This window comes from Chionomys nivalis, chromosome 1 (genome assembly GCF_950005125.1).
Source record: "Chionomys nivalis chromosome 1, mChiNiv1.1, whole genome shotgun sequence".
Taxonomy (NCBI): domain Eukaryota; kingdom Metazoa; phylum Chordata; class Mammalia; order Rodentia; family Cricetidae; genus Chionomys; species Chionomys nivalis.
Genome location: NC_080086.1, coordinates 125,571,066 through 125,587,975, shown reverse-complemented (window position 1 = coordinate 125,587,975; position 16,910 = coordinate 125,571,066). Strand labels below are relative to the sequence as shown.

Sequence of the window (16,910 nt, the reverse complement as noted above, 5' to 3'; positions counted from 1 at the left end):
AGGTATTCACAAATTTGGAAAATTTAAAAAAAGGGGGGGGAACTTCTAGAAAGATAATCACTACAAAGTAAAAGGCAATGGTATATACACTATGTTCCTCCAGGATCCTATGTGGAAGCAGTAATTCACAACTTTCTGTAACTCCACTTCAGGGGCTCTGACAGCCTCTTCTGGCCACCTTGAGGACCAGGCATACACAGCTGATGATCCACAGACATGCATCTACAGAAAACACACGTACACACAAATAAAAAGTTTAAAAGACAGGAAAAAAACATGTAGACTAATAAAGAGAAGTGAAATGGCTGAACAGAAAGAGTGAAAACTATATACCAGTTCACAGCTTTCTACGGCTACTGAAAACATGTTACTTTCAGATTAGAAAAAAGCAAGTATTTCAAGTCCCACATAATATTGTAAAACTTCATGATACCAGAGGTGAAGAAGGAAATTTCCAATTCAATCAGGTGTTGGGACCAGTTGGAGTCCTGGCCTTCAGCTGCTCTTCCCTGTCTAGAGCCTTCTAAACTTCAGTGGCAGCTGCAGCTATTTGGGCGAATATTCCCGGATCATACAGAATTTGTTGTTCCAAATCGGTATAAGCCCCTGCCCTAGTTAACATATCTAAATTACGTTGAGCTTGACCAGCTAGAGCATTTAATTGGGCCGTTTGTATACAATTTTCCTGATATTCCCCTCACCATAGGAGATAATCTCCCCCAGATAAGACAGCACGATATAATTGCTACCAATCACTTGGTGTTAAATTCAGAGCGGAGAAAGATTCTATCATGGCCAACGTGAAGGGTGCTTGAGCCCCATATGCAGCAACAGCTTCCTTCAATTGCTTCATTTCTTTAAATTGTATTGCAAAATAATATTGGCAAATTATTTGTCCTGGGTTGTTGGTGTCTGGCACCTCCATTACCGGTGCAACCATGTGTGTAGGACAGAAGTAAACTCCTTTGTTTTGTTCAATGTTAGATAGAGCCCCTACTTAACTGCCACCACCAACCTTCATCATTATAAGCCGGTGGGGTCGAGGAAGTTGGGTGTGAATCTTATTTTACTTTACATTTTCTCAGTTTTCTGCAGAGATTTCTTATTTCCCTACATATAATTTCCTCTTCATCTTCCAATGATTCCTCACTATCCTCTACAAACTCTAAATCATCAAACTCCTCCCTAGCGACTGGCTGTTCTCTGAACAAGGCAGAGAAGATACTGCTAACAATTCCCATCTTAATTCCTCAATACGTCCCTATCGGCTGGGAACGACCCTGTCTGCTTACCTCTCTATCTCAGCGGGGCCTAAACCGAGTGAAGGACGTCAGGATTAACACATACCCCAATCCACCTTCCGAGGGAGACCTCTCAGAGTTCCCTAGTTCCTGATATCTCGGTGGGACCTCCAATTGCTGCACACTGCATGCCCCATCTGCGCTCTATTCGCTACAATACAGCTCATGAGCTTCGGGCAAGGGGCTGGAGGTTGAGAACACAAACACACACAGAGACAGACAGACAGACAGACAGACACACAGACCTCCAATCACTGGTTAAAAAAAAAAAAGCCCTTCTTTAATAGCACCACGGAGGCTTAAATACCCTGCAGTCAATGGCCAACAGGTGAAAATCCCATCCTCTGATCCTCAAGGCACAGCTTTTAGTAACTCCAATTAGAAGGCTCTAGACAGGGAAGAGCAGCTGAAGGCCGGGACTCCAATTGGTCCCAACAATCAGAAGAGACAGATTGGCAACAAGCTAAGATGATCTGACAACAGACTTCTTAGTAATATGCAGAATCTTTTTAAAAAAAAAAAAGTTCTCAAGCAGATTACAATGTGGAAGCAAAGACAAAATAAGAATATTTGGGGGTGGGGCTAAGTTTGGCTCACATGGTCCCTCACTTTAGAAACTGGAAAAATAGAAGGAAAACCCCTACCAAACATTCCTTCAGCACTGAATAGTGCGGGAAGGCGTAAGATGGCAGGAGAAACAGCACGCCAAGAAACCAAGTCAGCATGAGGGCAACCATCAGACACTGCCATCTGGAGACAGGGGTCCACTTAGCAACCGGGAGCATTTATGAACAGTGCAGACAAAAGCAAGACACAGCATACACACACAGAGAGAACAGAGATAATAACCAGAGTTAATATGCATGTAGGGATTTCATGGGCAACCACAAAAATGATAAACACAAAAGCTAGACACAGGCGGTGGTGGCTCACACCTTTAATATGAGCACTTGGGAGGCAGAGGCAGGCTGATCTCTGTGAGTTTGAGGCCACCCTGGTCTACAGAGTAAGTTCCAGGACAGGCTCCAAAGCTACACAGAAAAACCCTGTCTCAAAAAAACAAAACACAAGAGCTAGAACTTTGAGGGGTGGGAAGTAGAGAATTCAGTAAGAAATCTCACCAAATACCAACCAACAGCTTCACGGGGAGGCCAGAAAGCCAAGACTGGCACTAATAAATCTAGAACGTGTTACAGAATAAATCCAATGTGTTCCCACTTCTTTTCAAGAACTTATTACATTTATTCATCCGTTGACGGAGGACGGTACATGCCATGGTATGCTTATGGAGGGTGGAGGGCAGCTGGGCAGAGGTCAGGTCTCTTTCCACCAGGGGGACCTTCAGGGATCAAGCTCAAGTCATTCATCAGGCTTGATGACAAGAGCCTTTGCCTCCTGAACCATCTGGCAATCCTTGCAAATTTTAACTGGCACCCACCTCTATCTTAGATTTCTGAAACATTATCTACCTCACTTCCCAATATGCCCCCTACTTAGAAAAGCTGCCAATTATCTTTGCCCACTTCAAACCCACAGAAGCTCCAGGGATCCTGTCCAACACTGGGCTCACAGGAGTGTGCCCCTGCACTTGGCTTTTATGTGGGTACCGGAAGAATCTGAACTCGGATCCTCATGCTTGTTTAGCAAGCACTTCACCAGCTGGGCTTGCCATCCAGCCCACACATTTATTCCTCTGAATGACGGTACAGTTCTTCACACATGCAGACCCAATTTTTCTTTAAGTACTAATCAAGACCAGTGTTTCCAAAGAGCCAGCTTACCTTTGTCTTAAATGCTTTAGTCTAAAGCTTTACTGTGGTCCTCTAAGTGTTCTATCTTAGAAATGCTACTTAAATGTCCTTTTTATTCATATTGTTTCCTTATATGAGGTCATGAGCTACGCATGGAAGAGGATATAGAGGGCTCCTCTAAACAATCCACTTAGCTGGGCTACTTATTTTTCCTCTAAGGATGAAGCAACCTTCAAGGGTATTTTTCCTTCCAAAACTCAAAGAAGATAAAATTTGCAAACTGTGCACAAATAAATATAACAACATCTCACATATAAAAATAAGCCAAGTGTATAAGGCCATTATTTTCATCTTTGACATTACAAAAGTAGATATTTTTTAAGTAGTCATTTTTCTCGTCTTTTCATTTCTGCCAATTTTAAAGGGAGTCCATATGTTCAGGGTTAAAAATGAACAAGGTTAAGCCAAAATAAGTCAGACATCATTATCAAGCAAGGACTTTAATACAAACTGAAAATGTGGCTCATACAATGATTAATATACTACCTTAAGCATCCCACTATTACCTTCTTGCTGTAATATCAGCTGCAGATAAAATTTATTAATTAAAAAGGGGCAAAAATATTGATGATGTTTTTAAATATCTAAATAAATAGATATATTGCACTAACATATGAGAAGATTCAATTATGGTAAGATCTTAATTCTCTATAAATTGATCTTCAGAGCCCAAACAAAAATCCCAGCAGGCTAAGCATGTGATGATATTGCAAAATGGTACTCCAAGATTTTGTGTTTAATGAATGCATGCACAAGCTGGTAAAACTTGACTGAGCTTCAGTCGGCTGTGCCAGTCAGGATATGGCCACCAGGCCATAAAACTCCAGCAAGCTTTTATGTTTACCTTGAAAACTGATTCTGAAATGTGTATGAAAAAGCCAAGGATGTAAATAGAAAAGGCAATTTTGAAAAGCAGAACAACGCTAGAAGACACACACTATCAGACTTTCAAAACTACAGTGAGCAAGACAGTGAGGTAGCCATGAAGTACAGAGCACAGCTCAGCAGAGAAAAGCAACCCAGAGTCCAGATGTGTGGAGCTAACTCACTTCCCCTGCGCTGCCATGCAACTCATCTGTGAATCATTTATACCCAGTTCCAGAAGACATTTCATGGTGACAGAAATAAGAGTGGCTGTGGGTAGGGTGGAGTAGAGTGGGGTGGGGTGGCGCTAACACGTGGTTTAACTGGGGAAGCCAAAGGTATGGACATGTTCTCTCTTAGTGAGAGACGGGTCGCACAGCTATATACATTTGTCAGAAACTACGTAACTGAAACATATATATAGTTGGTATTCTGCTGTAATTTTTAAAAGATTTATTTATTTATATTAATTTATGTGTATGAGTGCCTGCCTGGGTGCAGCATGTGCACACAGAAGTGGGGCTGAGATGATTAGCAGCTACCTGATGTGGGTGTTGGGAACTGAACACATGTCCTCTCCCAGAGCACTAAGTACTCTTTCCTGATGAACCATCTCTCCAGGCCCATGTCATATTTTTTAAACTATACACCAGTAAACAAATGTGTAAAATACTTGTGTCTCAAAACTGAAAGAAAATATATAGCATTATGAGTATTTATTACAAAATATTATTTTCTTTCTTTCTTATTATTTATTTTCTATAAGACATATATGCTATAGTCAGAACATGAAACATTTTTATAACAGAATACAAACACCTCATCTGTGCCCTGCTGGTCCACTATGTCCTTAAAAAAATTCCCCTTTGCATCTATAGCACTTTGCAAGAACTTTTCACACCTTCCTAATAATCCTTCAGTTCAAGAAAGGAACTGATTTCTTCTATCCTTGTACAAAGCCTGAAAGGGAACTGGAGCCCCAGCCTTTCTTGGTACTCTTTGCCTCTCAGCTGCTGTAATCAGAACAAAGCTCTCTTGCCACACACTACCACAGTCAAGATATGCTGCACCTCTACAGGCCAAAAGTAGCGAGGCTAAGCAGCCAGACATGCAAAACTTTCAAGCTATGAGCCAAGCTGAGCCTTTTCCTTCATTAAGTAGGTTCTTCAGGTGTTTTGTTTTAGCAAGAAAGCAGAAACACTTATCCCAATATCCCTGAAACTTCCTGAGGTTCTTTTCGGTCCAGGAAATCAAAACTATTTTCAGGACAATACAAAAATGCTATTAGCCACCGTGACTGTGCTGACGTGCCTCAGCACAAATCAAGGAAGTAGACATAAAATAACTAGAAGTTACTGTATTCTTCACTGGCACATACTCAGAGAGAGAAAAAAAACGTGTTTTTACAAAAGAATGTCCTTGTCGGAGTACAAACGTTAGGCATTTTATTACATCTTGACCCTGAATACATGCCATTTTCATACTCCATGTGATGGAACTGGAAGTATACACAAGACACATCCACGCACCACAGCTGAACTAGCCACTTCTCCATGGTATACCAGTTTTACTCAAAATAACTACAGAAAAACTGTGGTTGTTCATCACTGGGTATATGTCAGACACTGTCTTGAAAATGAATTAAATGCACCTCTCATATGAAGGAAACAACTGACAGAGAGCATTTGTGGCAGGCAGCGCAACTAGCACTTCTAAACCAAATCAGACTCCTGAGAAATACAGTTCAAGACCTTTCTAATGGGAGAACATAAAGAGTCTGTTTGGGGATTTGAAGAAGACCCAGATAACATAAGAAACCAGCATTTTTCCAAATGGTCAAAGAATGATGATTTAAAAAATCATGCAGAATGATAAAGGAGAAGGGGAACTTGAACATAACAGCATGCAGACTACTCTGGCTTTGCAATGAACCTTTCAGAAGCCACCACTCCTCAAGTGGCAGGGTATCTATTAGAAGAGAATATCCACAAGCACCTGAAAAGTCTATTCTCTTTTCCAACTACACATATGTGAGACCAGATCTTCTTCATACTTCACCCAAACACTGCCACAGATCAAAGAAGCAGAACTGAAATTCTGTGTTCTATTTAACCAGATAGTAAACTCACTTTTCAAAATGGACAGCAACGCCACACCTTATTTAATTTTTTGTTTAAAAAAGTTACTTTTCATTAAAATGATATTTATTCTCATGTGGCAGGTTTATTATTAGCAGTATTTTAAAATTATATCGTATGTACTTGCTAATATGGTAAACAGCAATGGCTATCACTAACAACTTCAGGACTCTCTAGCAATTATTTCTGTCCTTCATCTCAGCTCCATTCTCAACTGTTAGAATACTATAGGACATGTCCAGCATCATCACACCCATAGGAAAGAGTTCTGTGCTCCCAGTGCCCATGTTGTATCTAACCCATGACCCCTTGCTCTTAACAGGTTTGGCCTGGCTTTCTTCAGCAACCTTTCTCCATGCTTCATCCCACATACCTTCCACTGGTCAATCCTCTCATTTAATTCCCAGACATTACATGCACTTCGAAGGCTGACCACTTTTTCCCCCTAACTTCTCCAAGCTATCTAAATCTTGATAGCTCTTTGAGACCACCAAGCAAAATGGACAGAGCCTTGGATACCAGTTTTGAGCGTGTATCCTTTAATCTATGAACAGTGAAGACAGTCTTCAGGCAAAGAAGTGTGGAAGATTCATACAGAAAAAAAATCTTACAACTTTAAATTCCTAAGAAGAGTTTAAACAAAAACAACAACAAAAATGTCTTACTGAAAACTAGCCATGCAGATTTGTGACAAAGGCAGCCAGCACTGTACCACAGGAACCCTAACCTATAATCTCAGATTGAGGTAGTTGCAAACGAAAACACAGCTTCCTCCAGATGAAAAAAAGAACTGCAAAAGCCAAATAACAGCAGAAAGAAAACAGGATTCCATCTCTTGGATTTAAGGGGTTTTATTCCTATTGGTGAGCAAAGTCCTTTTCCTAAAAGTGCAATCATATTTTCAAACCTAAGAAGAGCCTCATGGTGTATGTATTAGAGCTGAGAATCCCTTATCAAGTACTTCGAACCAAAATACGGTGGCTGGCTCCAAACACTGGAACACTGCATATACATAGTGAGATCTTGGGGACAGGACCAAGTCTAAACATGAAATTTCCCTTGTCTCATATGCACCCTATACAGACAGCCTAAAGGAAATGTTACTCAATGTTTCTCAGCATACCTGCATTCAAGTTGAAACCATCCAGTGGGAGCGGGATTGAATTTTTTACTTGTGACATCAGTCAGTGCTACACTACTTTGGATTTTGGAGTATTTTGTATTTCACACTTTTGGATTAGGGGTATCAAACCCACTATTAGCCACTAAATCTTTAGTGCAAAATGACAATGACTTCTAGTTTATATAGTAACCCTTGACCCGTGCTTAGTACAAAGAAAAGACATTAAACCTACTGACTTAACTTAGGCCTTAAGATCTACAATGCCCAAGTAGCTCTGGACCCACTACGGCCAGAGCCTTGGGACTAACCCAGCACCACTCCTCTGCCGAGACTTGTGCCAGTCTGAAACAAGCTCTCTTCCCTTCCACTCATGTAGCTGTCATTCATTCCTCTGGTGCCACTGTACTTTTTCATTCCCAGTACTACCTGAGACTCGTGTATCAGTCACTCTTCAAGGCCCTCAAGATACAGCACCAAGTCAAGCAGAATCGTCCTGAGTTTACACTCTATAAGACATGACAGGTGGTAGCACATGCTATGAGAAAGGCAGAAAAATGAGCAGAGCAGAACTTTCTATGAAGGTAACCAAAAGAGCGCTCAGTGCTTGAATGACAAGAGCTGCCAGGACAGGCGATCCACATGGAGAGCGTCAGGTTGGTATTGGGAATCATTTCACAGGAACATTCCAGTCAAATGCTTAAATCCTAGGGAAAGGGGCCTTCCTCTAAGATGACAATCCTTTGTTGGGATCTTTTCTCATTCAAATAATTATTCACGTTTGGTGCCAAATTTTTAAATACTAATTTACTTATATTTCTAATGAAAGATCCCAAATATTCCAATTCTACTAAATTTAGAACTTTCCCAGAAAGTGGTGGAGTGTAAGAGACAGACTTATTAAAAGTGATATCTGAATTTGCAAACACTAAACTATAACAGAGTAATTTTTTGGTTATATTACTCATGTACCCTGAGACCTGATGACAATGAAAAGACAAACCATAGAGATGCAGGCAAGGAGACAGAGAGTCTAAGTAGAGACAGGAAGTGCAAAAGCAAAGGTTAGTGTGAGGGTAATAGGAAAAATATGCAGTGACACTAGCAGCAATTGGCCACGACAAATCTAACGCCTTCCCAAGTGTCGGCATCACAACTGAAGGACCTAAGGCACAGAGAGGAGATGAAGTAACTGGCCTGGTACCCTGGACTAGTACATGGTAAGAGCAGGCAGACTGGCTCTAAACCCTGCTCATTAAATTGCCATGGTGCCACAGTGGTCAGCTAGAGCGTGTGGGGCATCCCGGGAATCCTGAGGCCACAACGGGGTTCACTGTGAGAAAATGAGAAAACCTGTGAAGTCTTGGTATCAAACTTGGACAACTAAGAGTAGGCGCACATGCCTATACAAATACAATGTACCAAACCCTGCCATTTTTACCACTCACAGTCCCTAATACATTGCTTTTCTAGTACAGTTGTTCAATGCATGATAGCTGTTCAAACCCTTCTCACAAGAGAATTTACTAATTATTCATTTCAACACAGAATCATGCGTTTAGTGTGCATTTACAGAGATCACATGACCAAGCAAAGATTGGAGGCAAACACCACCTTCAAGGAATGAGATCTTTATCTAAATCTGATAATCTCATTTTGTTTACTTGCTTGCTAGAGAAATTACTCCCAAACCCACTTCATGATCATTTCCTCTGGTCTCTGGTTTCTACAGACTTCGCCTTAAACACACTGTAGTCTTTATTTCTGAGGCAGTGACTTTCAAACACATGTAGATTTTTTTGTTGTTGTTTTTTGTTTTGGTTTTTCGAGACAGGGTTTCTCTGTGGCTTTGGAGCCTGTCTTAGAGCTAGCTCTTGTAGACTAGGCTGGCCTCGTACTCATAGAAATCTGTCTGCCTCTGCCTCCCGAGTGCTGGGCTTAAAAGCGTGCACCACCACTGCCCAGCGCACGTGTAGATTTTTTAAAGAAGATTAATGTCAACATTTCCAAATCAAGTCCTACAAGACACTAGTCCTAAGGAGAAGCAACAGGTATCATAGAGAAAAAGAGTCCCATAACCAAGCTAAGCTTAAAGTTTGCTGGGTTGAACAAAGTTTATCAGGTTTAACACAGGACTCCTAAATCTTTATCACTGCTGCCGCTGCTGCTGTTCAGGCATGTCTGTGCAGAATAAAGGACAACTAATTCTATGGGGTCAGTTTCCCCCAAAAGGAATCAACCTCAGTTTGCCAAGCTTTAAGGCAGGCTCTTTTTTACCTACTGAGCCATCTCACTGCTCCTTGATTCTTTACTGTACCCATGCTATGGCTTTCCCTGAAGCATACAGAAGGCTCCAAGGACTCAAGCCATAGCATACTGCCAGAACTGAGGCCTAATGGATGATAAGGTCAGTGCAAGGCAAAGGGCTAGAACTCAAGGGAACAAAAGCTTTGGCACAGAGCTGAGGACAGCCATGAGACTACATAATAGGTTTTCAACAATAAACCTAGAAAATCAAAGACTTGGGTTAAGAATAATTTGAACACAACTGGAAAAGTGCCATGCCTATGAAAAGATGGTACAACTTGTGTGCAGATATTAGATGCAAACAGCATGACTATATGGGACTTCCTAGTTTCTCTAAGACATTGCTAGTCCTCCAAATAACAGACCTGTGGTCATGGACCTCACTGAAAATGTAAATAATGCTTACACCCATGCCAACCTTTTGACATGTGACACAACACAGTCATCTACAAAATTCACAAGAACCACTGGTGGCACATACCTTTAATACCGGCACTCAGGAGGCAGAGGCAGGTGGAACTCTGAGTTCAAGGCCACTGGGTCTACAGAGTGAGTTCCAGAACAGTCAGGACTACTGAAGAAACTGTGTCCCAAACAACAACAACAAGACAAAAAACTATGGAATCAACATAATAAAGAAAAAAGATCACACACACACACACACACACACTGCATAACATACTAATTAAGTTTATGATTTTGGGTTAGGTCACATTCATAGCTATCCTGAGTCACATGGGGCCCATGGCTAGGCTAGACAGACCTGGTGGGACATTTCACAGAAGAAAAAGAAAGAGGGAGACAGACAGACAGACAGACAGATACATACAACATAAAGTTTCATAACTTCAGAGCACTTCATGCATCAGTCCACAGTCCCTAGGTAACCCTGGTGCAAATGCTTCATGGTTGATGAAGTCTGTAGAGTTATGTGTCACTTAAAAGGTATTATTAATTTCTGTTTTTTAAACTTCTCTCAGACAGTGCAGACTAAATGGCCAAAGGAAAAAGAAAATAACTTATGTGGTGGGTAAAACTCAAGTAGTCTACTCAGCACCAAGAAGCAGAAGAACCTGTGATGGTAAGAACAGCCTCACGCAAAACAATCCTGAGCTCTAAGTGCGTTTTATAAGCTGCACGGCTGCTGGATCCCAAATCTCAACATCCCAGTTCAGTGCTCTGTAACTGTGCTATTGCAGTGGGTGGAAGAGTTTTCAAAATAAAATCCCTTAAAACACCAACCTTCCAAGAATTACTATAATTAGGTCTAACTTACTTACTTAATAGAACTATTCCATTTTTAGTGCCTGCTCATCGACAGCCTAAGAAGCAAAACGCATCCCCCGACTTTTGGAAACACCATGCACCTTTCTCCAGCTCAGCGCCAGCACGTGACAGAAACATCTAACGGCAAAGTAAATGTGGAAAATGTGTATCTTTGCCACATGACTTGGTTGTAGTAAAGAAGGAAGTCCCAGCTTTGTGTAGCTGGCAGGAGGTATGGTGCCAAACCCCACAGAGATGCTCTGCTTTGGGTCCTGGTAATGAAAGAGTCTAGCAGGCAAGAATCAAGCACCTATTATCTGATGTCCACTGGTAGGCAAGGAAGCACACAAGCACGCGAAGTCTGGCTGCCTATCGGGAGGGAGGAGTCACCAAAGAGCCACAGGAAGCTCAAAGTGTGAAGGCAACGTGCACTTCAGTTTCTTCCCTGGAAATCCAGGACATGATCTGTCCGTACCCATGTTTACAGCGACAGTGCTTCCCACTGATGGCGATGTCCAGTCTCAAGCCGGTTCAGCTTTTACCCCTGCCATCTACCAACTTCAAAGTTATATAACCCCCCTCCTTATCTACACTTGCTTCTTCAGCTGCAGTAGCTGCAGGACTAGGGAGGAAAGTGCCAGCCAGATAATAAGCACTCCATACATGTTAGCTGGCATCATCAGTAATGGCTGACAAGAGTAGTCAGTTTGCCATACCTCTATTACACTCAGGTGTCCTTAGAAAAATTACAGACTCAACTTTTTTTCCTTTTAGCTAGGTAGATTTATACACCATGCATGGGTTTTTTTTTTTTTTTTTTTTTTTTGAGACAGTCTTATTTTGTAACCCACACTCACTTGTAGCTCACCCTGTAGCCCAGGCTGGCCCTGAACTGGTGGTCAGCATTCTGCCTCAACTTCCCAAGTGCTAAGATTACAGGCATGTGTTACCAAAATGACTTCATAGGTTTTTAGTTTGGCTGGTTTTGTTTTTAAATATAGTAAATACCTGACTACTTATTCCTATCAAGAACCTACCAATAAGTGTCTGTAATTTCAGCACAAGATCATCCTTGACTACATAATTTCAAAGTCATCCCGGGCAACATGAGACCCATCTCAAGAACTTGAAACACACACACACACACCCCTTACATAGATGTCACCATCTAAGATGCACAAAATTAAACTTTCTGTCTACTATAACTGGACTCCCCCAGTTATTCGCTCTTTAGATCTGGACACATTCCTGCCTTCTTAGTCAAGACCAAATTCCAAAATGCTATTATTCTTACCAGCATATCCCAACAGTCTCCTAACTGCCCTTTCCCTCCACACACCATGATATGGAGAACGTTTTAAAGTCTAACTATTCACTTTAGCGTGTGTGTGTGTGTGTGTGTGTGTGTGTGTGTGTGTGGCATGAACATGTCATAGAACACCTGTGGAGGACAGAGGACAACTCTGTGGAGATGGCACTCTCCTCATACTTTCTGTGGTTCTGCAGACCTAACTCAAGCAAGCCTGAGCCTCAGTCCAGAAGTTCAGATCTAAACTGGACAGAGTCAAGACTGTCTACACCTCTACCATTCAGGGGGGCAAAGCTATAGGATTTTAAGTTCCAGGCCAGCCTGGGATACATAGCATGATTATCTACACTGAAAAATAAAGTAAAAAAGAAAAAAAAGAAAAGAAACGGGACTCAGCAGTGAAGAGCACCCACTGTTCTTCCAGGACTCAAATTTGGTTCCCAGTACCCATCTCAGGTAGCTCACAATTGCCCAAAACTTCAGCTCCAAGAGATCTGATGCCCTCTCCTGGCCTCCATGGGCATCCAAGGATGCCCTTTTAAGAAAGAAAGGAGGCCTGCTGGTGGTGGCTGTGCATACCTTTAATCCCAGCAGTCAGGAGGCAGAGGCAGGAGGATCTCTGTGAGTTTGAGGCCATCCTGGTCTACAAAGCAAGTTCCAGTACAGCCAGAGCTATATTACTTACACACACACACACACACACACACACACACACACACCCACACACACACCCATCTCGAAAAACCAAAAAAAAAAAAAGAAGAAGAAAGAAAAAAAAAAAGAAAGGAAAAATCCATATCTGATTTCATTCCCATAGCTAAAAGGTCTATAGGAACCAGTATCCACAGCCATCCTCCCTTGCTGCCCAGACTACAGTTCTTTCTCAGATTCATACTGGTTTCTCTGGCCTCTGAATGGCTCCCTCTGTGCGGCATTATTCCTTTCTCACCACTGCCCTGAGCAATGCCTTATCATCTTCCAGATCTCGGTGAGAGACTGGAGCACGACAGATCCTGTCCTCCTGTTCCATGGAGAGGACATTCACCATCCTCTCCACATCAAAAACACAACTCTCATAAAATGGCAGAGGCTGCTGTTGAATGTTGCTCCAAACAAACCTGGGTTCGTTCCTATCTTTAGTTGCCACAACTCAAGTTCACCAACATATGCCTGATACGTTCTAAGTACTGTACCTATGCTCAGTACACCTTTCTATAGAGGAAAGCGGTGTGATACCTGGGAGACAAGCACATCCCTCGCTAAAGACCTGCGGCACTGGACTGACTAACTTAGCTCACGCAGTCCACCGAAAGAACAAAACCTATTGCTTTAACATGGGCAAGATAAACTGAAGGCTTAACTTTCCAACGTAATACTAAGTTTCTCTGTGCATCCTCAGGTGTTCCGTGGAACAGGAGTCCAAGTTCAGTTACCAGTAAGTAGATACGCAACTAAATCAAGACTGCTGCCACAGTTGGCACCATACACCTCCCTTCTTGGCAGACTCCAAGAGGCCAGGAGTTGAGTTGGCCTGGGAAGAGTGATTTATCCTCCCACATTTAGAAGTGGTCCCTTTGCAACAGAAACGCTGTACTGCTAATGAATCTTGAATTCTAACCTTGTCAAACCAGTACCCTCCCTAGGTACTTGATTAACGAAAAAGAAAAAGCCGAATCCTGTGTGCCACTGACAAAAACAAACACCACTGTCCAATTCTTTTTGGAGAGAGGGGGGCAAAAGTTGCTTTCTTGCCTTCAAAACCAGATCTCTTTCTACAAAACCAAGTGACTCCTTGAAAATTACAAGGAACCGACAGGCAGATGTTAAAAGGTTAAAGGCTAAGGCGCAGGCAGATGTTAAGAGGCTAAAGGCTAAGGCTGTTGATGGAGGCTGCCGAGGTAGGTAGTAGCGTTAGACGAGAACCAGCAAGCAGGCCCGAGGGGGCAGCAGCTCCCAGGCACCGGCCGGGGATCGCAGGTCCCGGAGAGGCACGCAGCTTTGACAAACGCCAAAGCCCCAAGCAACCCGGTTCGTCACACAGCCCCTGCCCAGGCAACAAGCGCAAGGCCGGCCTCTGCACCCCCGGGAGCGCCGCGGCTCCAGCGCGCCGGAGAGGCTGGGATCAGAGAACGCGTCCCCGGCAGGGCTCCGGTGAGGACGCCCGCCGAGGGCTGCGATCCCACGCCTGGTCCTTTGTTCCGTCCCGGCGGCGCAGGCCCGGGCTCGGCGGCCCCTGCCCTCACCTTGTAGACGTCGCCGTAGGTGCCGCTGCCGATGCGCTGGATCAGCTCGAAGTCCTCCTGAGGGTTCCGGCGGGACAGGTCGAAGCCGGGGTTCATGGCGGGCCCCGGGTGCCCCCCGCCTCCCTCCCGGCCCGGGGAGGGGGGGCGCTCAGGGGGGCCGCACGGAGGGAGCGCCCGCGGCCGGCCCGGCTCTGCCGCCGGTCACAATCGCCCGGCTGCACGCCGCGGCCGCCGCCGACCACGACGAGCCGCCCGGCGTCCCCGCCCCCCGCCGCCGCGCGGAGCCGGGTCACACCCACCAGGAGAGGAGCGCGCCCGCAGCCCCTCGCTCGGGGTGCAGCTCCAACATGGCTTCCGCCCGCCGCTCCGCCCGCCCTCCCGTTCCCGGCCCGCGAGCCACTGCGCAGCCGCCATCCCGGACGCTGCGCGCTCCCGGCATGCGCGCCCGTCGGGAGGCTCAGGACGCGCCAGACTCTCCGGAACAAAGTTAGACGCTCTGCCTATAGCCCCAGCCCTGAGCAGGTAGTAGTAGGTGCAATGTGCGAGACGATATCCCCAACCTTTTAGGAGCAGGTACTCGAGGGCTACTACCGAGAACCCAGATCCTTCCTCCTAGGTGTGGAGAGAGGGGGGTCCCAATCAGAAAGGTGAGGGCAGTGACACTTTGGTTCTTGGGGTTGGCTTGACAGGGATGCAGAGAGGACCAAGACAGAGCCGGGGGAGTGCGGCGTGGGAGGGCGTGGGGGGAGTGGGAAGCAAGGCAGAACCTAAGCGGTGATTGACCTCTGTCCAGGGAGAGGGTTGGATTATCAAAGCCCAGGGCGGGGACTGTGCAGGACTCTGTCCTGCAACCCTGTGAGCGGAAGGTTGCAGAGGGTGGGGCCTGTACAGGATCTAATCCCACACCTGAAATGTAAACACGTGACCAACCCGAAGCTCCATAGCCTCTACCTTACCTGCCCAGCGCTCCACCCAGTTTAAGATCCTGATAAGCCAGGGAACTGCCAAACGTTGTGGATTCCGTGGATTCCGTCTCTGACTGCTAAAAGCTATCTATCTAAGAAAGGACGCAGGCAATGGAAGGGTCATGCTGGGTTCTCAATAAAATAACTGTTTTAACCAAGTCGCTCATGACCACTCAGGCGTTTTAACGTTCTATTTTTTCTTCAAAAAGGCTTTCCTAATCTCCGTAGGCACCACACCTTCTAAGAACTAATGTTCCCTAATACCTAGTGGCTTCTCAGAAACTAGATCTTCTCAAACCTGTTAAGGAATAGTTGAACAGTCTGCTTAACAGTTATCTGCTTCATATTGAATTTTTTAATCAGTAGACAGTACAATTACATATTTACTAAATTCTCAAATTGTTTACTCCAAACCGGGTGTGGTGACGCACACCTGCCATCCCAGCACTTGGGAAGCTGAGGCAGGAGCATCACTGCAACACCAGCCTTGACTACAGAGTGTGTGTATGGGGTACTTACTTGAGTATCTATCGACTAAAAGACGTTGGGAAATGATCCTCTCTGTGCCATATAAACAGGCTTCCAGTTGTATGATCTTTAGTTATCCTAAAGCATTAGAATGTAGTAACAATATTGCTTACACCTCTGCCCCTGGGGTGCACATCATGGGATTAATTCAGGATAGACCCTAAGGCTGTGCTGTCTTGAGCTACTCCCAACCATGCCTGCTGGTTTTTCCCTGCTTCCTTTTGCCCTTTGAAGGCAGTAGCAGGGGCCAAGGAGCGGGCCTGCCTTCTGTGTGTGTGCTGTGGGTGGAGAACTGGTTGTCTTCTTTAGGCCAAACATGCAGATAATTGGCTGGGGACTCAGATATGCAAATTTAAGTATCCCAAATTGGGACCAGCTCTGCTCGCTTTCTCTGCCCTTTTCATGTTTAAAAAGCCAAGTTTCCAGGGCTGAATTGCTTGTACCAGAAAGTTCTAATGGTTTCACTGTTTTGTTTGCTGGGATTATCATCTGTGCAGATAACCGAGTGTTTGCATCCCTAATAGACCTCTTTCAAAGGGAAAAGACATTTCAGCAGGGTTGGAGTAGGCTTTAGAGCTGCGTTTGCACCACTGTGGCAGGACTTAACTTCTCTTTTTTGCAGAAAGATTTTTCATGTAAGGTCCCTATTTGCCATATGGGTTAGGCCATAAATAAAAAGGTCTTTTGTAATTAACTGCTCACAAGGATTAAAAAGACTTTGCCCTCCCCCATCTAACAAGCCTCTCCTTTGCTAGAAGTGACACCAATGATCACACATTTGCTTTGAATGAGAGAAAGGGCTTCCCTCGTCTATGATTAGAAACATCCTTAGGAGGCATCTGGGTTTCACTGTTGCTTGAACACTTCCTATGAAAGAAGCCTCGCTGCCGTGGAAAGGCGTGCACCTTATCGTTAGATAAATACTGCCAGTGAAAGTTCATGATGAGCCGGGCGGTGGTGGCGTACACCTTTAATCCCAGCACTCGGGAGGCAGAGGCAGGTGGATCTCTGTGAGTTCGAGGCCAGCCTGGTCTACAAGAGCTAGTTCCAGGACAGGA

The 16,910-nt window shown here is 44.4% G+C and overlaps 1 protein-coding gene across 8 annotated transcripts in view; it reads right to left on the bottom strand.

Moving 5' to 3' along the window:
• The window catches only part of Map4k3 (mitogen-activated protein kinase kinase kinase kinase 3), a 161,727-nt gene extending 147,004 nt beyond the window's left edge, over window positions 1-14,723 (bottom strand). For all 8 annotated transcript variants that reach the window (XM_057762287.1, XM_057762309.1, XM_057762294.1 and 5 more), the window contains exon 1: window positions 14,360-14,723. In XM_057762287.1, the coding sequence (XP_057618270.1) occupies window positions 14,360-14,455 (96 nt within the window). In that variant the 5' untranslated portion in view covers window positions 14,456-14,723. The remainder of the gene's footprint in view (window positions 1-14,359) is intronic.
• Window positions 14,724-16,910: the final 2,187 nt, after the last annotated feature.